This window comes from Neofelis nebulosa, chromosome 6 (assembly GCF_028018385.1).
Source record: "Neofelis nebulosa isolate mNeoNeb1 chromosome 6, mNeoNeb1.pri, whole genome shotgun sequence".
NCBI lineage: Eukaryota > Metazoa > Chordata > Mammalia > Carnivora > Felidae > Neofelis > Neofelis nebulosa.
In genome coordinates, this window is record NC_080787.1 from 7,322,078 (window position 1) to 7,344,013 (window position 21,936).

The 21,936-nt window shown below is 50.0% G+C and overlaps 1 protein-coding gene across 3 annotated transcripts; it reads right to left on the bottom strand.

Annotated features, from left to right (window-relative positions):
* Positions 1-4,060: 4,060 nt before the first annotated feature.
* HFE (homeostatic iron regulator) lies at positions 4,061-11,664 on the bottom strand. Of its 3 annotated transcripts, none has more exons than XM_058736002.1 (6): positions 11,384-11,664; positions 8,547-8,810; positions 8,075-8,374; positions 6,990-7,223; positions 6,773-6,886; positions 4,061-6,022 (listed from the first exon to the last, which is right to left on the bottom strand). In XM_058736002.1, exons 1-6 carry the CDS (start codon positions 11,475-11,477, stop codon positions 5,982-5,984), a joined length of 1,047 nt encoding a protein of 348 aa, XP_058591985.1. In that variant the 5' UTR covers positions 11,478-11,664; the 3' UTR covers positions 4,061-5,981. The 3 variants fall into 3 exon arrangements, with proteins under 3 accessions (XP_058591985.1, XP_058591984.1, XP_058591986.1); XM_058736001.1 differs by having other exon boundaries at positions 6,990-7,265; positions 11,384-11,662; XM_058736003.1 differs by lacking the exon at positions 11,384-11,664 and adding an exon at positions 10,739-11,351 and having other exon boundaries at positions 6,990-7,265.
* Between the last annotated feature and the right edge of the window lie 10,272 nt (positions 11,665-21,936).

Here is a 21,936-nt window from a genome sequence, read left to right on the forward strand (position 1 = left end):
TAAACCAGAAGTCTAGGTCAGCTTTCTCCCAATTTTATTTTGCCCACTCTGTCATTAATAAAACGTCACTTTTATTTTGACATCTTCTTCCTGTTTTCTATTCCCTTCTCCTAATTTCTTCATTTATAAATTTTTCTCACTGACACTGACTCAGAAGTCATGAATGTTAGGACAGAAAAATTTTAAACATGCACATAAAGATATATATTAAACGTGGCTCCTTCCACTCTCAGAAGAGTACAGGTCTTAGTCATGTGGCCTGGGAGGGAGTGGCTCGCTCTGGAACCTGTGTGGCTGGCTTTCTTTTCACCTCCCGCTCATCCTCAGAGAGAACCTGATTTCATGGACCCCCATTCCTTCACCATGGGAGCTAAGCCCTTCAGGTAAAAAACCCTGCAAACAAGTTGTGGCTAATAGGTCACATCACACATTTGAACAAATAAAACTATGAGGTTAATCAAAGGTCTTATAAAAAATATGAAATGCCCACAACCACTCTTTGCAGCAGACTCAGAGTATCAGAGTTGAGAAATGGTATATATAATGTATAGTATATATTAAGATGTATTTTACAGTCAACAAACAATTCCGATACTTGCCCAAGGTTGAGAATACCAGAACTACCATCACTTTGTATGGTTGTACTTCAGGGAGAAGAAATCCTAGGATAGGAATACTTTTCACCATATTACAGTTGAGGAAATGTGTACGTGCAGCCCCGCCCAAGCTAGTGTGCCCGGGCTTTCTAACATTAGCTGTCTCCAGGCATTTGGGGACATCGCTCCTGGTCTGGAGCAGAGGGCTGTTCTCGCCACTGGCTGAGGGATCTCACTGCATTCTAAAGCGTCAATGAATTTCTCTTTTCTAGCCACCTAACCTTTTCTCTGGTTTGAATATATCCACTGTCTTATTCACTTCCTCTAAATGTCTCTCCCACTGGCTTACCTGTGGCCCGTAACTTACACTGTATCTCTCTCCTTCCTCTTCTAGAAAAGTGTTCTTTCTTTCACCTTTCAGTCCAAACATTTTACTGAAAGTTTTTGTCCCTTGCACTTCCTTGGCCTGCTGTCCTTGGGTGGGCTTGCTCCTATAAACGTTCTTAATTTATTTTGACTTACTAAAAAAAAAAAGTTCTTTGGACAGAGAATTTCTAACATTACCCTTTCCGATACATTTATTTGTTTCGAAGTTTTTATAAATGTCTGTAATTGAATTTGATTTTCCAAATTACCTTGAATACTCTCTTAATCACACACACGCAAAGCACCAAGAAAGTATTTTGCGTTTGTTTTAATGGTGAAACTGCGATTCCAAACATCCACAGAGGAAAGACCATTAGCAGTTACATTCGTATTTAAAACACTTTAGGGGCGCCTGGGGGGCTCAGTCCGTTAAGCTTCTGACTTCTCAGGTCCTGATCTCACGGTCCGTGAGTTCAAGCCCCGTGTCAGGCTCTGTGCTGACAGCTCAGAGCCTGGAGCCTGCTTCGGATTCTGTGTCTCCCTCTCTCTCTGCCCCTCCCCCGTTCATGCTCTGTCTCTCTCTATCTCAAAAATAAATAAACATTAAAAAAAAAAAAAAACAGACGCTTTCTCCTGCACACATTGTCAAGCTCCTTTGGCAACATCAAAGTTGGTTGGTTATTGACTGTTTTATGAAAATGACATTGTAAATTCAGGACATTTAATCAACCCCATGGAGTAAGGTTAACTGATGAGACTGGGGTTTATACAAATATTGGTACTTACCCAACCCGCCCCCACCTCGCCCCACCTCGCCCCACCTCGCCCCACCAGGAGTACACAGAAGGCTCCAAAATTCTTGTGTAGAATCTTTGGATCAAAAGCTAGACTTTCATGTTTAAAAAAAAGCCATAATTTCAAAAAATAAAACAAGCAAAAAACCCCCACTAACAATACTTTCTACCCAAATTTGGTGAAAAAAATAGTTCACAGGTGTTTTAAGGCTACTCATCCCCAAATTTCTCCCTTAATGATAAAGAGAATAAACAGAAACGTGAATTCATTAGTTAGAAATTTATTTATTGACAGGAAAAAAGTCCTTAAGTTAAAAAATACACCCCAAGAAAATACGTCTAAATATTTATGAAACAATTACAGGGATATGGCAAAATCTGAAATATTAAAACAGATTCCGTCCTCACTGCAGGAAACATCAGAGGTTGTTGCCATCAGGAGCACCTCACAAAGTTGGGAACGATGCCCCACCACATGTTCTCTTGACTCACAAACAGGTACTGTGTAGAGGTTATGAGCTTGACTCTGAGCCAGACTAGCTACGGTAAAAATCCAGCCCAATAATTTTCTAGCTGTGTAACCTTTAGCAAGTTATTTAACCTCTCTGTGCCTTGGTTGCCATACAGCAAAATAAGGGTAATGAAATAACAGTCATTCCTACCTCACGGGCTTCTTCAGAAACATTAGTATTCAGAACAAGACCTGACGTCTGGTAAGTGTGTAATAATTATTAGCTGAGAGAAAAAAAAAGTTCTGCTTAAAAGACACCGTACGTGTCTCTCACGCACAAGTGAACACCGGAAAGAATCACGCAGAAAGAGAATGCAAGAAATACCAGGATGCACCCAAGCCAAGCAATATACACCTACAGGATGTCAAGTCAAGGAGGCTTTGCAACGAAATTGTCACCCCCCAAAATTAATATTGAATTGACATTCTGCCTGTTAACACTGGTTCCAAAAGACAAATGAAAACAATGATGACCCAACGTCTACAGAGGGAAATCAAAACCTCAAAATATCTGTCCATAGATGCGAAAATCTTAAATGTTTAAAGTCATGCATTCTTGGGTTCTAGTCCTTACTAGAGAGTGGTTAGAAAAAATATATAGCTTTGAAATGTTAACTTGTTCGAATTTTCCAGCATTTTAGAGCTGTTAGGTTTTTAAGCGTGTATCCGTGTGTACATGAAGAATGTTCTGTAGTGCATCAAGTATACCCAGCACCCTAAGACTATGTTATTAAAACACAGCGAGAGTTTTTGCCCTTGACCTCCCAGCAGGTCTTAACCAGCTGCAGCACGTTGCCTTGAGAGATTACCAAAGATCCTTTTCTGTTCTGTTCCCAGTTCAGGTAGCTCAACGGTGCCCTGTGGGCAAACACCTGGTGACTGGTTTATTTCCTCAAATTTTCAGGGTCTCTTCTCCACAAACGGGGTCAAGCGCCCACCTCTTCTCCACCGATCCTGGGCCCTGCGCCCAAATGCCGGCCTCAGCTCTCAACGGTCACATGACCACCGTGACACTTTTGATCACAGCCACCAGGTGGCACCCTTCTCCACACTACCGCGCTTTGGAGGCCGTTTTGCCAGAGGTGATTCAGAATGTAAAATGTTAATCCTGATTTTTCTTTTTTTTTTTTTTCAACATTTTTTTTTTATTTATTTTTGGGACAGAGAGAGACAGAGCATGAACAGGGGAGGGGCAGAGAGAGAGGGAGACACAGAATCGGAAACAGGCTCCAGGCTCCGAGCCATCGGCCCAGAGCCTGACGCGGGGCTCGAACTCACGGACCGCGAGATCGTGACCTGGCTGAAGTCGGACGCTTAACCGACTGCGCCACCCAGGCGCCCCAAATCCTGATTTTTCAAATGTAGTCGACCTTACGACTTGATGAACAAGGGCAGAAAAATTAAGCTAAGACACACGGAGAGGAATCGGAGGTTTGTAACTTCCATTATAACAAGAAAAGTAACAGACCAGTCGCCAATGGTCCGCAAAACGGGCCACTGTGAAGGCTAGGGTGTTCCTTGTAATCCCAGCCTGTGTGAAATAAAACCAGTATAAAACAAGCCATTGCCTCATTAATTGTAACATATCCTTCATGGGCTAGAAAAGCACGGGAAGCTTTTGGGCGGTCTGTTCTGAGTACAGAGTGATATCCACAGAGAAAGAATTTGTCAGAGAGAAAATTGTGCATTAAAAAATGCAAAAACATTGAAAGCAGCATCAATGTCCCACAAATGATTAAGTTGATGAATCCATAAGATGGATAAGCACGTCAGAAAAATCATGCAGCACACCATGCAATTCACGTATGTTTATTAAAATGCATTTGTTACTTTTATATGTTTTAATATAGCAACACTGAGAGGAAGTACACAGGTCGTTAATTGGGTTTACCACTCGCCAATGGAATGACAGTTTCACCTTTTCTACAGTGAGCACAAATTATGCGTGCTTTTTATCTACTTAATTTTCGTATCCAGAAAAAAAGAAAAGTAAAAAAAAAATCGAGACCTCTTTGCCCAAATTCAATACCTACCAAACAAACTGTCGAGCTTTAGTTGGTCTTTAAAAAAAATTTTTTTTCTTGACGTTTATTTATTTTTGAGACAGAGAGAGACAGAGCACGAGTGGGGGAGCGTCAGGGAGAGAGGGAGACACAATCTGAAACAGGCTCCAGGCTCTGCGCTGTCAGCCCCGGGTCCGACGTGGGGCTTGAACTCCCGAACCACGAGATCATGACCGGAGCCGAAACCAAGAGTCAGACGCTTAACCCACCGGCCCCCCACCCCATCCTTCATATGACAAGGGTTGCTGGGGTTCTTGGAGGGGAAATGCCACCGGCGTTGTGACTCTGGTGGCCCCAGCAGAGGGCAAACACCGTGAAGTCCAACACGGCGACAGGCTGACACCAGCAATGACAGCCCTGACTTGGGGGCCCGTGAGCGATGCCAGACAGAGCAGGTGGGGGGGTGGAGTGCTTTCCCCAGAGACTTTGAAAGGAAACGAGGTTGAGATGATTTTCTGTTGTTTCCCCTTCATTTCCATCCAGCTCACTAAGAGTAAAGACACGGAGACAGGAAGAGCCGTCTTCCGCCGCCCCCCACCCCCGCCCTTCTCCATTTCCTGGGCGACGTCTAAACCGCCTGAATGCACTGGTGCGGGACAGGGATCAGAATCCGACAGAGGCTGAAACCTGCCTCTCTCCCTGGCAGGCCGGGGATGCTCTGTACTTCATTTACTTCATCTAAAAAAACATGAGGATAATAGTACTAACATGAAACAATTATTGTAAGAATTGTATGAGATAACGCGCGTCAGTAGGTCTCAGAACTCAGTCTGGCAGCAAGTAAATCCCCCACGTTATCCTCTTCCTCCTCCTCCTCCTTATTTTCATTTTCATTATCACTTCATAGCATCTGAGACCAAGTGGGAAATTACCGTGTTCCTTCAACTCTGGCATATCCCAGAGGCATCGTAGATGCCTTCACGTAAATCATTCCTATACAGAAACCTATATGACACTTTTTTGCCAATTAGAAAAAAGATGCCCCTCGTCAAGACACTTCCCACCCACTTTCTGGAAAACTATCACAGGACACAAACATCCACGCCTGACAGCCCTTCTGGGAAATGTGCCTCCTTGGGTTGTGCAGTGCACGGCCTTCACGGCTGTACAATGACCCACTTCAACCTCTGGTGGAACAGACCACAGGGCTTGGTGACAGGTGAATTGCTGGGTAACAGAGAGGCGGGGGGGGGGGGGGTCAAAAGGAAACTTGGATGGGTCTAGAAAATGCCGGGATGTGTGCGCAAAATTCTGGTAAGGGTATGACACTCCCATGTCCCAAGGGGAAAGTTCACGGTTTTTCTCAGATGTTGAAAGAAACTGTGAGCCCCCCCAAAATTTTAGGAGCCCTATTCCAGAGGTAGGAGAGGAGAGGCCATAGGTATACGGAGTCCGAAGTGGTGCAGAAAATAAGGCAGACCCTAGAGGCGGCTGGAGATTCCTGAGAGCCGGTTCTCGGAGAGGCACAGGAACTCAAAAAACCTAAATGAGAGAAACTTTTCGAGAATGAACGGGGAAGGCCGCAAGCAGAGAGTTCCTCGGTAGCTTCCTACTTGTTAGGTCCGACACAGTCCTGGAAGCAAAGAAGGCCCCAGGGCGCCCTCTCTTTCAGTCTCCACGTCTCCTCCCATGAGAGGTCTCAGGCTGCCTGTCACTCACATTCGGCCAACACGTAGTCCCCCATGGCTCCTCCTGTAGAGAGGAGAGACAGGAGAGGGGCGTGCTGTCACCTCCCTGGCCCTCACCTCCCTCCAGCCACCTCAACCGGGACCACTCCCTGCCGGAAGAGCCCCCCGGGGGTCCACACACACCATCAGCTCTCACCGGGAGTTGCTTACCAGCTTTCTAGCCCGTGTCCTCCTTTGCCTTCCCTCTCACCTCCTGACACTCCTCCAACTGTGAGACTGCGGACCCCCTACTGTCCCTGCACTGACTTCCCCGAGGGTCTCCTTGTAGAACATTCTCAAGGCCCCCAGGGCTCTGCGGGTGCCTTCTGTCTGCCCCTCTTCCCCCCCCCCCCCCCCCCATGCCGCAGATGCTCCCTCAGGAGCTAGGAAGGCACATGTAGTGATGGCCGGGATGAGGCGATGATTCCTTACCTCCCACGAGGCCTCCTGCTCGGGGGGCTGCGTGGCTGCTCCACCTGTGCAGAACCCCCCCCCTCCTCGTTCTCCGAATGACCACGGTGACGACCCCAGCTCCAGAGCCCCTGCACTACCTTAAACAGCACCTTGCAAGAAGTTTGTGGAATTTGCACCTTCCACTCTGAGGAAAACCACGCATTCCCGCTCCCAAGGAGGCACCAGTGCTCCCAAAGGAAAAAAGGAACAGGCTTCTCGTGGGTGCCAGATCCACTTTGCCCTCCCAAAGCCCCGCTTCCTGCAGAATTCGCGTGTCCCGGGGTCCGAGGTGCTAAGAGACGTCCTCCTTCTTCCTACTCACTCGAAGCCTGCCTTTTCCTGAAGATTCGGAACAGAACTCCAATAACAAAGAGGATGACACAAACAGCGATCCCACTGATGGTTCCAACGACCAGGGTGCTGGACACCGACGGCTCTGAAACAGCAAAGGCGAGAGGGAGCTGTGAGGGTCGCCGCAGACCCCCCTCCCCGCGGGCTAGCGCTCGGGTTCCACCCACGACAGAGCCCCTCGTCCGTACCCCACGTGGCAGCGAGGGGCTGGTTTAGCCCCGGGTGCTCCACCAGGCAGGTGTATCTGTGCTCTTCCCCGGGAGGCACGGCCACGGCCAACCAGCCCTGGTAGGTCCCGTCCCCGTTGGGCAGCACGTCCTGAGGCTCAACGTCCTTGGCCTCCAGTGGCCGCCTGTCCTTCAGCCACCTCATGGTGATGTTCTGGGGGTAGAAGTTCAGAGCCTGACACCGTAGAGCGGTCACTGCAGAGGCCACACGATGAGTCACCTTCAGCAAGGGAGGCACTGGACAGGAAGGAGGAAGGATCTGGAGAGGGGATCTTTCCACCCTTGCCAGGAAGACTGGAGCTTTCACTTCCCTCCTCTACGGGTTAGAGGGACAAGACGCCCTATTCAGACGGGGCGGGCTGCCGGAGAGATGCCATTCTGTGTCCTAGAGCTCGCTGCAGGGCTCGGCCCTGACGTGGCGCTACGGGGACGGCAGCCGAGCCTGTCCGCCTGGCCCGCACACGAGCATTCACGCCTGCAGCTCGGATCTTCGTGTTACAAAGAACCAGGTAAAATTACCCTGGACGTGGCTCAGAGAGGGTTGAACGACCACTCCTGGCAATTCACCTCGCCCAACCCAACAAGAAATCTTGTAAGAAGGGCCTAGAAGATAGCCAGGCTTCAGGGACTATCTCTAGGTTCTGGGGCTCTGTGACCGGATCTGTGACGGTAACCTTTAACCTCCAAAGGATCCTGTTACTCTGATTGGTGCCCCCCCGCCCCCGCCGGTGGGTACTCTCGTGACCTGGCATTCATGTGACAATTGACATCGCTGAGTTCCTAAAAGGTGTAAATACACACTGGGTTTTTGGTTACATCACAAGGTCACAGATACTGCTTCTCCGGCCGCGTGCACGGAGGGAAAAACGCAAGCCATGACCCTTGGCCATCAGACACCTTGGTTCTAAGGTGGAGACCTCGGACCTCGGGTCCTTCCCGGAGAGTCACAGGACCCTGGCCACCTCTGAGGCCCGAGCCCCGGACCTCGCCCCGCGTTCCCCTCGGGCATGAGTGGGGGGGGGGGGGGGGGGGCGCTCCCGCCATACCTTGCCGGTCCAGAACCCCTGTCCCCAGCGCCAGCAAACTCTGCAGCTGCATGGGACAGTCCCTCTCCAGGTAGGCCCTGTTCTGTTTGGCCCGAATCGTGCTCGCTTCCCACTCCAGCTTGGTGGCCCAGGCCCTGGGCTCTGCTGCCCTCCAGTCCGGCGTCTCAGGGCGGAATTCAAGGTAGCTCTGCCCATCGTAGCCGTACTTCCAGAAGCCCCTGGTGCTGTTGTCCTCTCGCACCTCACAGCCCAGGATCACTTGCAGCGTGTGGGACTCTGATGACACCCCGAGCTTTGTTACTGAAACCACAGGAGTAAGTCCCTCTCTCACCGTCCCCAGGGACCGAATGACCTCACACACTCCCCCTCGTCCCCCCAGGACCCCACACTCCCTGCTCTGGCCCCCAGATGCATCTCTGAGGGGGAGAAATGCTCCGCCCACCCCCAGAAAGTGAGGGCCCCGTCCGCGTACCCTTGCTGTGGTTGTGGTTGTCCATGATGGTCCAGAAGTCCACGATGAACATGTGATCCCACCCTTTCAGGCTCTGACTCAGCTGCAGCCACAGCTGGCTGGGGGCCCTACCCTCGAGCCACTGGGCGCGGGGCTCTGCCCGGCGACTCTCGTGATTGTAGGACACGAACAGCTGGTCGTCCACATAGCCCAAGGCCTCGAACAGGGGCAGCCCAAGGTCTGGCACTGAGGCGCCCATGAAGAGGTAGCTCAGGGAGTGGGACCCTGGAGAAAAGGTGACAGGACAGCCCTGTGGGCCCCCAGGGGGATTGGGAGGTGCCGTAGCCCCTCTGAATCAACGCCCAGCACCTGCTGTGTCACGGCCCACCCCATGAGATGTGGGGTGTGATGCCTCTCCTCCCTCCGCGACAGGCCTGTCTGCTCTCCCTGTCCCGCCCCCCGCCCCCCGCCCCGGCAGACTGCCACCCCTTCTAGCCCCCAGCCTCTGCCCCGCTTCTCACAATTCGGGCAATCGCCCCTGAAGCCCACAGACTCCATAAGATCCCGAAGTGTCTCTAGCCGGGGCAGCTGAGCCCAGGAGTTGATGCTCAGACTGAATCAGACCCAAGTCCAGAGGACTTTGCTGGTGGGTTTTTTCCACACTACTCCCAGCTCGAAACCCTTCCCTGTTACTGAAACCAGCAAATGTTTGCTACCAGATGCTGGGAGGTCTGCTGCTGAACCACCCAGGGCACCTTTTCAGCACTAAGACACTTGCAAAGCAAATAGGGAAGAAGCCCCAGTAAGCACAAGCCCTGTATCCAGCAGGTGAGTTTCCCCGACAGCTTCCTCAGTCCTGGAACGAGGGGTTCGGCGCTGGGGGCCCCTGCCTGCCCAGCATCAGAGGTGCTCAGCACAGACTTGCTGGATGAATGGGTGAGATGTGCCCTATTTTTATTCTTACGCCCAGCTGCCCACGGGACGCCACCCGCGGGGATGACCAACTGGAATCTCAAGTCCAAAACCAGGCTCCGGATTTCTTCTGCCTTCACCGTCTCGGCCATGGCATCACCTGTCGCCTTACTGCTCGAGCCCATAAACATTTTAAAATAATTACATAACAGAGTCGCCGTTGATGGTTCTCTTTCTCTCACCCAACACCCAGACCTCCCTCAGCACCTGCCTCCAGACTACATGTGGCCTGTGGCCCCTGCGTGCCTGCTACACCGATGTCCCTGCCCCTCCTGCAGCCCAGGGGTTCCCAGCCCGGGAATGGTCTCTCAGCAGACAGGTTGCAGTGTCTGGAGATGTGTTTGGCCTCCGTAACTGGGGGGAGTGCCACTGACATCCAGTGGGTTAAGGACAGGCATGCTGTAAGCCCTCCCACAAAGCCCGCAAGGGTCCCCATGACAGAAAAGTGTCAGGAGCACCGGGGTCCTTCAAGTTTCAGGGCCCACTCAGAGCTCCGAGTGGCCATGACCTTCGTTTCCTTCCTGTCCCCTGGCCCCAGAGGGCCTGCCCTGGGTGTCTTCAAGCTCCTAGCACTCCCTGGTGCTCTGTGTCCTTTTGTTCATGACCATCCCCCCACTAGAATGCAAAATATCCGGGGGGGGGGGGCAAGGATGGCTCCCACCCTCCCTGCTGGCCTAGAACAGGGCAACACTCGCTTGGTACCCTCTTTAGACTTGTGAGCGACGAATATTTCTGTTCGACATCCAATTCATGATTCGGCCTCTGATGTGGCGTGACCTTGAACAGTCAGAGCCACAGAGACCCGGGTTCTGCCTCAAAAGCCCAGGGTAACACGGAACAAAATCACCCAGGAGCGGGGCCTGCCTCATCCTCCTCATGGATAAACCGTAGATACACGGATGACGAACCGTCCGTGTTGTTCCCAGGCTATGTGCAAAGGCGTGTAAAGCGTCACGGTCGACTGAGATTAGAAACCGTGCTGGTACTTCTCCCACCAGAGAGGCGCTGCCTCAATTCTTTGAAACCTGGAGGGGGGGTGGGTGGGTATTTAACCCCAGGGCCGGTTTAACCGCCCCTAAAGTCACCCTAAGAATAGCTCCGACCTCCCCAATGCACCGTAGAGTCCAACCTAGACGACAGGACAGCGAGTTCATTACTTAAACGTTAGGTGACATCACGCTGGCGTCCTTTGGTAAAGGCCAGTTAATTACACCGTATGGTTAACACCGCAGATCACCAACCTCCAGCGGCTGGAAATGAGAACCGTGCGGTTCAGTCCAAAAGCCCGGAAATCACAGATAGGCTCTTCTTCCAGGGAAAAGCACAAGCGCCGAGAGTCACTAAGGCCCGGGCGGATCTGGCTCGGGGCCTCCCCCCACCCGAGGCCGCAGGGGGGTGCGGGTGGGGGGCGCGGCCAGCCCAGCCCCCGGCTCACCAGGTGGGGTGCGGTGGGGACCCCGCCGGGCCGCGGCCTCCAGGCCTCCGCGGAGCCCCGCGCGGAAACAGCGGCCCGGTCCTGGGCGTCTCTCGAGAGAAGGACTTCCTGTTTGGGGACGGCCGGGGGACAAGACACGGCCAAAAGCGGAGCAGGAGCACCCAGACCCGAGTCCCAGGATCCTAGCTCGGCCTCAGTGAGAAACGCACAGATTTGTCGTCACGGTCGGCGGGGGGGAGCGGGTGGCTCCGGGCGCCACCCTGGGGAGCTGGGACGGGGGAGGGGGTCACAGGTCCCCGACGAGGGGGTCTCACCACCCCGCCCGCGCCCGGCGGCGGCGCCCCCTCCCGGGAGAGGCGGCGCTCGCGGCCCAGCCGTCCCTCCGCACTTAGCGACCCCAGCGGCGCTGCAAAGCGGGTTTGGATCTGGCGCCCCCGCCGCCCGGACTCACGCGGCGGCCGCCGGTGCGCAGCCCCGGTCCGCAGCAGGAACAGCAGGAACGGCAGGAACAGCAGGAGCAGCGCGCGCCGCGCTCGCGGGCCCATCTCCGCGCCGCGCCCGCGCGTCCCCCGGGCTCGGAGCGCGCGTCCCCGCGCCTCACCCGCCTCCGTGCGGCGGCCACGCGGCCATGGGCGGCGAGTCCCCGTGGGGCCGCTGCCGAGGCTGCGGGGACACGCGGCAAAACTTCCTGGCCAGCGCGATCCTTTTCCGGGCCTCCGGCACTTGAACTCCCTTGCGGCCCGGACCACGTGAAGGTCTCGGTGACCCCGCTGTCCCTCCGGTTTTCCGTCCTCTGGGGATGTTGCAGATGCGGGAAACTTTGACAAGTTTCGGGTCTAAGTAGTTCCATTTCTCATCTGCAGTATTTAAATAGCCAGTGATTTAAGAATTCGGTGATACATTTTCAAAACTTTTATCGTCAGCTCAACTTGGGCGCATCTCGTTATTCGACTTAGCAAAACGACTGTCGTGTAAACCTTTCATTTCGTTCCTACATTAGAATTAATGACCTCATGAGGTTAGTAAATGAGACTCCACTGAAACGTCTTTCACAATTTCCATAGTTAAGCTAAATTTCACAAACTTGGTGGCACGTTGGAATCACGTGGAAAATCATTAAAACTATGGATGCCGTTTTTACCCTCAGGAACCGATTTAATTGGTGGGCGTCAGGATTTTAAAAGCGGCCACCCCCCCCAACACCCAACCCCCCCAAAGTTTGGGAACTACTGCTTTAGATATTTCAAAACACACTAACAAACTTAATACATCCGATTTTCCTAAAGCCTTTATATACCTAATAAATCCAAGAAGCAATGCTTTTTTAAGCATGGATGCAAAGTTTGACCATCTAAGAAAAAAAAAAAAAAATCAAACTTGGAAGTTAGGGCCTGACTGTAGGGGGATAGGAAATGCACCTGGGAAAATGTTGGATTCTGGTGACGAGTACATTGGGGGGTGATGGTGATATTCTTTTTTTTTTTTTTTTCTTGGCAACAGCTTTATTGTCAATATTTAATTCACATCCTATACCATTCATCCACTTAAGGTGTAAAATTTAGTGGGTTTTTGTATTTTCACAAAGCCATGTAACCATTACCCCAGGTTTAGAACATTTTTTCATCCTCTCTGCAAAGAAACCTTGTGCCTTTTAAACATCACCCCCAAATCCCTCCATCCCCCCCGCCACGCCACCCCAGGCAATCACTGATCTACCCTCTCCTTCCAATAGATTTACCTGTTCTGAACATTCCGCACACATGGAGTCATACAATATGTGGTTCTTCACGACTGGCTTCTTTTATGTATTTATTTATGTATTCGTGTATGTATTTGTGTATTTATTTATTATTTTTTAAAAGTTTATTTATTTTGAGGGAGACAGAGACAGCATGAGTGGGGGAGAGGCCCAGAGAGAGGGGCAGAGAGAGAATCCCAAGCAGGCTCTGCCTTGCCAACGTGGAGTCCCACGCGGGGCTCGAACTCACGAAACTGAGCTCGTGACCTAAGCCAAAACCGAGAGACCGACGCTTCACCGACTGAGCCACCCAGGCGCCCCTGGCTTCTCTTATTTAGCATAATGTTTTCGTGCACCTTTTTCATGGGGGAATAATATTCCATTACACCACATTTTATTTATCCATTCGTCTGTTGATGGAAACCTGAATTGTTTTAGCTTTTTGTCTGTGAAGAATAATGCTGCTCTGAACATTCGTATACCAGTGTTTGTGCGGACTTCTGTTTTCGTTTCTTTCAGGCAGACACCTAGGAGTGGAATTACTGGGTCATACGGTGACTCTGTGTTTAGTTAACCTTTTGGGGAACTTCCAGACTGTTTTGCAAAGCGGCTACGAGACTTCACCCCCACCCCCCATCTGCAGGGAACGAGAGTCCGATTTGAGCACATCTTTGCCAGCACGGCTTCTCGTTCATCTTTCTAATTCTGGCTGTCCTGGTCCATGAGAAGGGGTGCCCCATTGCGCTCCGGATTTGCCTCTCCCTGATGGCTAGTGACAGTGAACGTCTCTTTTCACCTGCTTATCGGCCATCTGTAAACCTTCTTTGGAAAAATATTTATTCGGATCCTTTGCCATTTTATTTTATTTTATTTTATTTTTTAAGTTTATTTAGTTATTTGGAGAGCGAGCGAGCACACAAACAGGGGAGGGGGGCAAAAAGAGAGAAAGAGGGGAATCCCAAGCAGGCTCCACAAGCATGGGGCCCCGTCTGGGGCTCGAACCCACAAACCCGTGAGATCACGACCTGAGATGAAACCAAGAGTTGGATGCTTAACCGACTGAGCCACCCAGGTGCCTCTATCCTTTGCCATTTCAAAATTTGCTTTTTAAAATTTAAAATCTGCTTTTTATTATTGGATTGCCAACGTCCTTTACACATTCCAGCTGTAAGTTCTCTACCAGACATATGATTTGGAGACATCCTTTCCAATTCAGTGTGTTGTGTTTTTACTTTTCTTGCTGGTATGCCTTGAAGCACAGACACTACTCAGGTTGAGAAAGTGCAATTTATCTATTTTTCCTTTTGTGACTTGTACTTTTCGTGTCCTATCTGAGACACCACTGCCAAATCCAAGGTCCCAAAGATGTACACCTATGTTTTCTTCTGAGTATTTGTAGTCTTAGTTCTTACGTTTTTGTCTTTGATCCATTTTGAGTTAATTTTTGGATATGGTATGAAGTAGAGGTCCAACTTCATTCTTTTTCATGTGTGTAAAGGTAAAAATCTGAGCTTTTCCTTCATATGCAGCTGTGTCTCCTGTACGACTCACACGAAGCACTTCTGACCCTTCTCCTCACCAAATAGGTAGTTTTGCCCCCAAACAATAAGCAACTCTCTGTAACACCTGCTGGGTCTCTTACAATTAAACTCAGTTCTGACACATCTCCCTAGAGATAGTGTCAGATCCCACAGAATAAGGGCCCTGCCCCACAAAACTGTCCCCCATTCAGACGCCAGTCTCAAGCCCAAGTTATCACCTGTGCTTCTGTCCAACGGGCTGTAAGGTTGCAGTGACCCCTTTGTCAGGTTCAGTTAATGGGCTAGAGTGGCTCACGGAATTCAGGGAAACACTTAGGTGTTTATTAAAGGATGTGATAAAGGGCACAGATGAACAGCCAGGTGAAGCAATGCATAAGGTGAGCTCTGGGAAGGTCCTGAGTATTGGAGCTTCTGTCCCCGTGGCACTGGGCTGTGTCACCCTCCTGGCGTGGATGTGTCCACCAGCCTGGAGGCTCCCTCAAACCCATTCCATTGGGGTTGTATGGGGGCTTCTATTTTTATGGAGGCTTCAGTTATCAACTCCATTTCCAGCCCTTCTTCCCTCTCTGGAGGATGGAGGGCAGAGTGGAGGGAGGGAGGGCAAGGTTGAACATTCCAAGCTGCTATTCACGGCTTGGTCTTTCCGGTGACCCTCATCCAAGAGCCACCAGGAGCCCACCCAGAGTTGCCTTATCAGAACAAAAGATGCTCCTATCACCCAGGAAATTACAGGCACTTCAGGAGCCCTGTGTCAGGAATTACGGGGGAGGCCAATATATGTTTTGCATTATCTCGTACTGTGGATCTTCAGTGGTCTCAGCATCACTTGTTGAAAAGACTGTTCTTTCTTCACTGAATTGCTTTGGCACCGCTTGTCAAACATCAACTGCCTGCAAATGTGAGGACTTATTTTTAGACTCTCAGCTCTATTCCACTGATCCGTATTCTGGAAAGTGCTTCTATCGAAATTAAGGATTTTTGTTCAGTGAAAGACACCACGTATAAAGTTAATAAAGAGCTGACAGAATGGCAGAAAATTATATATGATGTTAGAAACAGACCAAAGGATTAGTATTTATAACAGATAAAGAACGCCTCGAAGTCAAGAAGACCGAGACAGAAACCCCAAATCAGAAATGAGTGAAAAAAGGGAACAGGAAACTTATATATAGAAAATCCAAAGCACTTGGAAGAACAGGTAAGGAAAAGCGGTGTATCATTTTGTGCCTCTTAGAGCATTAACACGTTAGCAAGTTGAATACTGCCCAGTGTCTGCGTGGATATGTGAGTGCAGAACAGGGCTTCACCTCCCTTCCGGGGCACGTTTCCTAAAGAATTTCTCAAATATATTCCATAAAGGGACATGTCTGTGGGTGACCAGGAGGTGCAGGCAGACAGGGGACCCTTCACTGAGAGAGTAAAAATGGGCAACTTCCACATGGTATTGGAGGAAATCAAGGACATTAGTAAATTAAAAATACATGCAGTGCTGGGGCACCTGCGTGGCTCAGTCGGTTAAGCGTCCGACTTCGGCTCAGGTCATGATCTCGTGGTTCATGGGTTCGAGCCCCACATCGCGCTCTATGCTGACAGCTCAGAGCCTGGAGCCTGCTTCGGATTCTGTGTCTCCCTCTCTCCCCCTCCCCCGCTCATATTCTCTCTCTCTCTCTCTTTCTCAAAAATAAATGTTTAAAAAAAATACATGCAGTGCAACACAAGGACATTCTCCCCCTGAAGGACATTTGCAACTCAACATGCCCATTGAACTCATTAGAAAGACAGTCTGCAAAGGTGGAATAGGAGTGGGATATGGGGGCAGAAAGGAATACGTAAATAGATCAAACTCACACATACACACACTCCTCTGTGTAGTTTTCTCTGGCAGATATAGGGGGTCCTGGTGGAGTAAAGGCCTTCTCACCCCACTTGCTGGATAGCAAAGGGCCAGGGATGAGCTCTCACTCCATGAAGGGACATCGGAGACAATAAATGCTGTCTGGTCTGGGGCTCCAGTGGCTGGCCACGCAGGAGACGTTGATAGCGAACCCCACCATGCCTCTTCTTACCTTTCCTACCCAATCAGAAGAGATTTTTCCAAAGAACTCCTATTCCAGCCATGGCCAAAATGGCATCTGAGCAGTGGCGTGGCAGAGTCTGATGACAGCTCTGAAATGAGACGCAACGTTTGAGGTTCAATGGGCCTGAACTTGTGACTTCTTTTCCCACCTCACCAGGGTGCGAGATTCCGGGTCCTTTGTCCCAGCTGTCTGCTCAGGTGAATATGCCAACCCTCCCCCCCGCCCCCCGCCCCCTCAAGGCTACGAGCCGAGCCGGGACATCCTAGATCTTTACTCCACGTGCTAATGGTGGCCCCATTCCGACCTCCGTGTTCAGTGTGGTGGGGGTATGTGGCTTCTTCTCCCCAGGGGACAGGCACCTTCATCTAGCAATGACAGGTTCCATTCGTGTTGGGCAGGGACCCTCTGTGGTCTGAGTGCAGGCCTTCCTGACGCCTGAGCAAGCTCAGTATAGAATCAAGAGGAAACAACACAGGGCTGCGCGCCATGATGCTGTTTCCTGCCCAGAGGTCCCATGGCTGGTTACATATACTGAAGGGGGTTCTGAGGAGCAGGGGTGGGATGAAGAACGGGCCCTCGCACTCCTTACCGAGATACTGGCTTACTCCACAAGACCCAGGCCACCACTTCCAGGCTGTCCTCCCCGCTTGGCTAGTGCTTCAGCCCCCGTCCTTCACGTCTCTGGAAACCCTTGTTGATGCCAGGTGTTATGGGTTGAAATGTGTCCCCCGCTAAAATTGTTCAAGTCCGAACCCCGCCCCCCGTACCCGTGCATGTGACCTTATTTGAAAACAGACTTTTGTTTTTTGCAAATGATCCAGCTAAGATGAGGCCATTAGGACGAGGCCTAATCCAATAGGACAGATTCTGCCACAGAGAAGCTCGCAGAGGGAGAGTGTGAATCCCTGAGGGCAGCCGGCGGGGCCTGGACCAGACTTTCCCTCGCGTTGCTCAGAAGGAATCAACCCCACCGACCCTTTCATTTCAGAACCAAACCCAGAACAGCGATTTCAGACTGTCCAAGTCCTGCTTGTTACCCAAGGAGAGAAAAGGAAAATGAAATACAGTGTCCTTATAAAGCAGGGGAGAGGAGCCTGAGTAGCTCGGTGGGTTAAGCCTCTAACTCTTGATTTCCACTCAGGTCAGGATCTCTTGCTTCATCAGTCCGAGCCCTGTGTCAGGCTGAGAGCCTGCTTAGGATTCTCTCTGTCTCTAAATAAATAAATAAACAAAGAAACATTAAAAAAAAAAAAAAAAAAAACAGGGGCAATTTGGACAGAGACATCCGTGCATAGAGGGAAGAAGACGGTCCTCTATGAGTCACGGAATGCCTGAGGCTGCCAGAAGAGAGACCCAGGGTAGATTCTCATTCTCAGCCCTCAGAAAGAACCAACCCTCTCACCACCTTGGGTCTAGACTTCTAGCCTCCAGAATGTGTGACAGGAAGTACACTTCTGCTGGGTAAGCCAGGCAGCGTGTGGTACTTCGTCCAGCAGCAAACTAATACAAGCCAACACATTTATCCTACCTGGCTCAGGGCTTTACCCAGAGTAGACGCTCAAGAGGAAATTGGTTGAAACGAGAAACGATAGGAGATACAAGCCTGGGTAGGAGTGTTCCAGGAGACAAAGGGGAAGGAGCTGGGAGAATTGAACTTGGGATATTCAGATTCTCTCTCAAAGCCTTATTTTCAGTTTTGTGCCTCGGCCACGCGCCCTCTTGTCGGCTATGCCCGAGGCCTCCGTGTCCAGAGTCGTTCTGATTCCGTACCACCTAAGGAAAACCCTCGGTCTCCTGTTGAGTCCGGCTCCAGTGGTTGCCTGGCTATTAACATGGGGAGGTAATCCGGGCATCAAAATGCCTTTTCCACAGGGTTCTAGCAAGTCTGTTTCCAGTCTGGCTCGCAACCCTGACCTCCAAGGTACCTGGCGTCTCAAAGACTTAGATCTTTCTAGGGCACCATGTGAGGAAATGTATTTGTTTCTTATTGTCCCACCGCCCCCCCCCCCCCCCCCAGGCGCTGCACACAGCTTTCTCTGGTCCAACAAGGCATTCGTCCGCCTGCTGTCCAGATTCCCAAATTCTGTTTACAGCTTTCACGGATTATTTCATCTCCCATTCTCTTCATCTTTGAGGGCTTTGTAAAATCCTTTACCGGAAAAGGGTGGGGTTTGGGGAAGAAGCAGAAACTGACATGCCCAGTCAGCACAGCTAACTGCAAGTTGGTTCCTATAAATAAAAAAAACCAATGCAATGTACTAGTGGTAGGAGAGAACCCTATTCGCTAGGAACCACGTACGAACCTTCTTTAGACACGATCTCACTTCCTTCTCAAAACCATCTAGCTATCTATCAAGAAGTTTATGGTCAGGTTGAAGAGATATGCCCTGATACACTAACTAAGCAAATAGCAGCACCCTGGAATTCTGCTGTATCTGCAACCAGCAGGAGAAACAGGTGAAGGTCCATTCCACAACTGGAGTGACAATTCCGTTTCTTCGCGCAAACTTCATCTAACCACGAGTCCAAAGACCTGCTTAAGACCTGATTAAGGCTGCTTAATCCTGGCCTTTTTACTCTACTGTTTACTGGTTACTTTTACTCTGCTACGGAACCGCCTACCCGCAGCCTCTATGAACCTCCATCTGCTCATCTGTTAAATGGGGGTGATGATTTATGCTCGTCAAGCCATTCTTGATGTGAATGCTCTCTTCCCACTGTGAACAGATATAGACACCAGTAGAAGGTAACAATTACCCCGCAGATTAGGAATGGACTGTGTGCGGTACATTTTGGTGGCAAGTGCCGTGAGAACTAATGACATAGCACAGTGGAAAGGGGTCTAGTGCAGCCGGGAAGAGTTTGAGGTCCACGTGGTGACTACTTCTGTTCCTTGTGATCCTTCAGCCCCTTTGGCAGCCCGAGAAACTTCGTGGGAAGAAATGTCCCCGATATTTGATATCTCCCAATGGAAACGGTCCATATATTAGTTTTCATTACGGATGAGAAAAGCGATAGAGCCTACGCTTGTTCACTTTGGTACCACCTGAGTTTTTGTAAACTTCTCTATTGGTTAATGACATTGCTTCTCTGAGGATGTCACTTCCTACCAGGTAAGAGGTCAGTATCCTCTTACAGATGGTCTATATTGTGGTTATCTCACTCTTAAAATAATAATCATTTAAAAAAAATTTTTTTAACGTTTTATTTATTTTTGAGACAGGGAGAGACAGAGCATGAACAGGGGAGGGTCAGAGAGAGGGAGACACAGAATCCGAAACAGGCTCCAGGCTCTGAGTGGTCAGCACAGAGCCCGACGCGGGGCTCGAACTCACGGACCGTGAGATCATGACCTGAGCCGAAGTCGGCTGCTCAACCGACTGAGCCACCCAGGCGCCCCGATAATAATCATTTTTAAAAGATAAAGCATGTGCAGTCTCCCCAGGTCTCTGGGGTTCTTCTGCTTGACCTGCTACTCACATTTGAGACACAGCTGACGTGGCTTCTGTCAGCCTGTTTTCACCCCATCGTTCGGGAAGCTGGGTTCAGTTCCTCCTGGGGCCTGTGCTCAGTGCTGGGCGGAGAGCCCTAACCCCCCCCCTCCCCCCCTTCCCTTCCCTTCCCACGCGTCTTCTTAATTCTAACCGGAGGCACCGCGACAGTAGTTGTCCGTCCGGATTTCTTCTGCTTAGTAATTATTAGACGAGTGAGTGAATCAAGCCACGTGGGTTTCTTGTCCAGGACAATGTATTTCTCTTTAGGAAGAGTAGTGACCAGAGAGGTCCCGGCCGCCAGCCCCTCGACTTGACTGCTCTGGGCCCTTACTCCAGTCTCACTGCTTCTCAGTACTGTCATCGTCACACGTGAGTAATAATCACTTCTGTCCGGCAGAAGACAGTACAGGGATGAGGTTTAAAACCTTCTGGGTATTACAACCGGGGGCCGTTTGGATCTGGAGCGCCATCTCGTGCCTAGTGGCGCAAACAGCATCCTGCCTCGGAAATGCCTTGGGGCAGGAAAGGGTCGAGGCCAAAGCAAACCTGTGCATTGTACTGTTGTCCTTGGACAATTCAGCTAGCCCTGGAAACTTCAACGGTTAAACAAATAACCTTTCTATTCAGTTCTTTATCGACAACTCTTTCTAATTACTGGTCAGCAATTGGGTGTTTTACAATTACTTAATGTTTTGCATTTCACAGACGAGAAAACTAGGTGGCAGGAGGCTCTTCCTTTGGACTTTCATAAACCTACCCTTCAGTGCAGGACACTCTTGGGGGCTCTGTTTGAGGTGTGTGCGTTTCAGCCAAGGTGCCGGATTGATCTTAGGCACATTGCGAGGTCACAACCCCCTACAACACATACTGTTGAATACATTTGTTATTATTCTTGTTATGACTACCCCCGTGGCCATAACTGATACACCTAACCAGAAATCTCATAATTTTGTTCCCGACTAAGCAGGAGAAGAGGCAATTTCCGTGTTCCCGTCTTTGCACAATGGTGTGTTCATTCGCCCTTCTCCTCTCTGCGATCATTGCACTTGGCAAATGAAAAGAAGTAACTGAGTACTTTGAAAGTTGCCCTTGTGAGATTCGATGTCTAGCCTCCTCTCCCAAGTAAAATCAACTGTTCCCCCTTTTCAGGCCCTCTCTGACCCCTTTTTCACAAGTACGGTGATCCACTATTTCCTGGTTTCCCCTCCTCCCAACCCCACCACAAGGGGAGAGCCTGTCTTACTTACTTTCTTATTTTCCGAGCCCAGTACGGTGCTGGCCTTATCGAAGGTGCTGACGAATTCTTTGCGCAATGAATGAATTATCCAGCATGATTTTCCTCCACCATTTAAACAAGAGCCCAAGTCACTCGATTTGTTCCTCTCATGTTCTTTCTGCCTGTGGACCTCCTGCAGTGTTAGGGCTTCCCAAGGCCCCGGATCGTCATCCGTCAAGTGGGGATAGCAATTTCTGTTCACCAAAAGAGACAGGGAACTGTTAAGTGTATGATTAGATGTTAATACTTGCATAAAGGCCTGCACGAATTGGAACATACCAGCCTCTAAAATAAGCGTTGGTTGGTTACGAGCGCCACCTAGTGTCAGTCAAAACAAACAGCAGATGGATTGTGCTGGATTCCGCTGGGAAGGTGTGAGGTCCCAACAGGAAGTATTCACACGTGTGAAAACGCTTTCTACCTAAAACTCACCGAACAGATTAGTAAGTATTTAATACCCGGGGTGTATTTTACTTGTATGCACTTCATAGATTAAAAGTAAGTCTTGCCTTCAACTGTAGTTCGATTGGTAGCTGTGTGTGTGTTGAGGGATATGGATGGTAATCAGCCTTCAAGGGCTGGCCCAGGAGAAATCTGAATTCTTAATTTCCATTCTTCTTATCGATGAAATGATAATGATTGTAAAGGGTGTATAGGTCGGTGGTGAAGACGGAACGAGAATAGTGCATACAATGCCTGGTCCGTAGAAAGTGTTCGGTTAACTGTTTATTAGTATTGTTGACACTCTTAAAACCAAAGTTGCAGCATGGTGCCATATTGTGGTTATAATAATACATATATGCTTCTACAACTAATTTTGCTGAACATATATATGTAAAATTTTGTACTTATATGGTAGGCACTATTTATTCTAAGA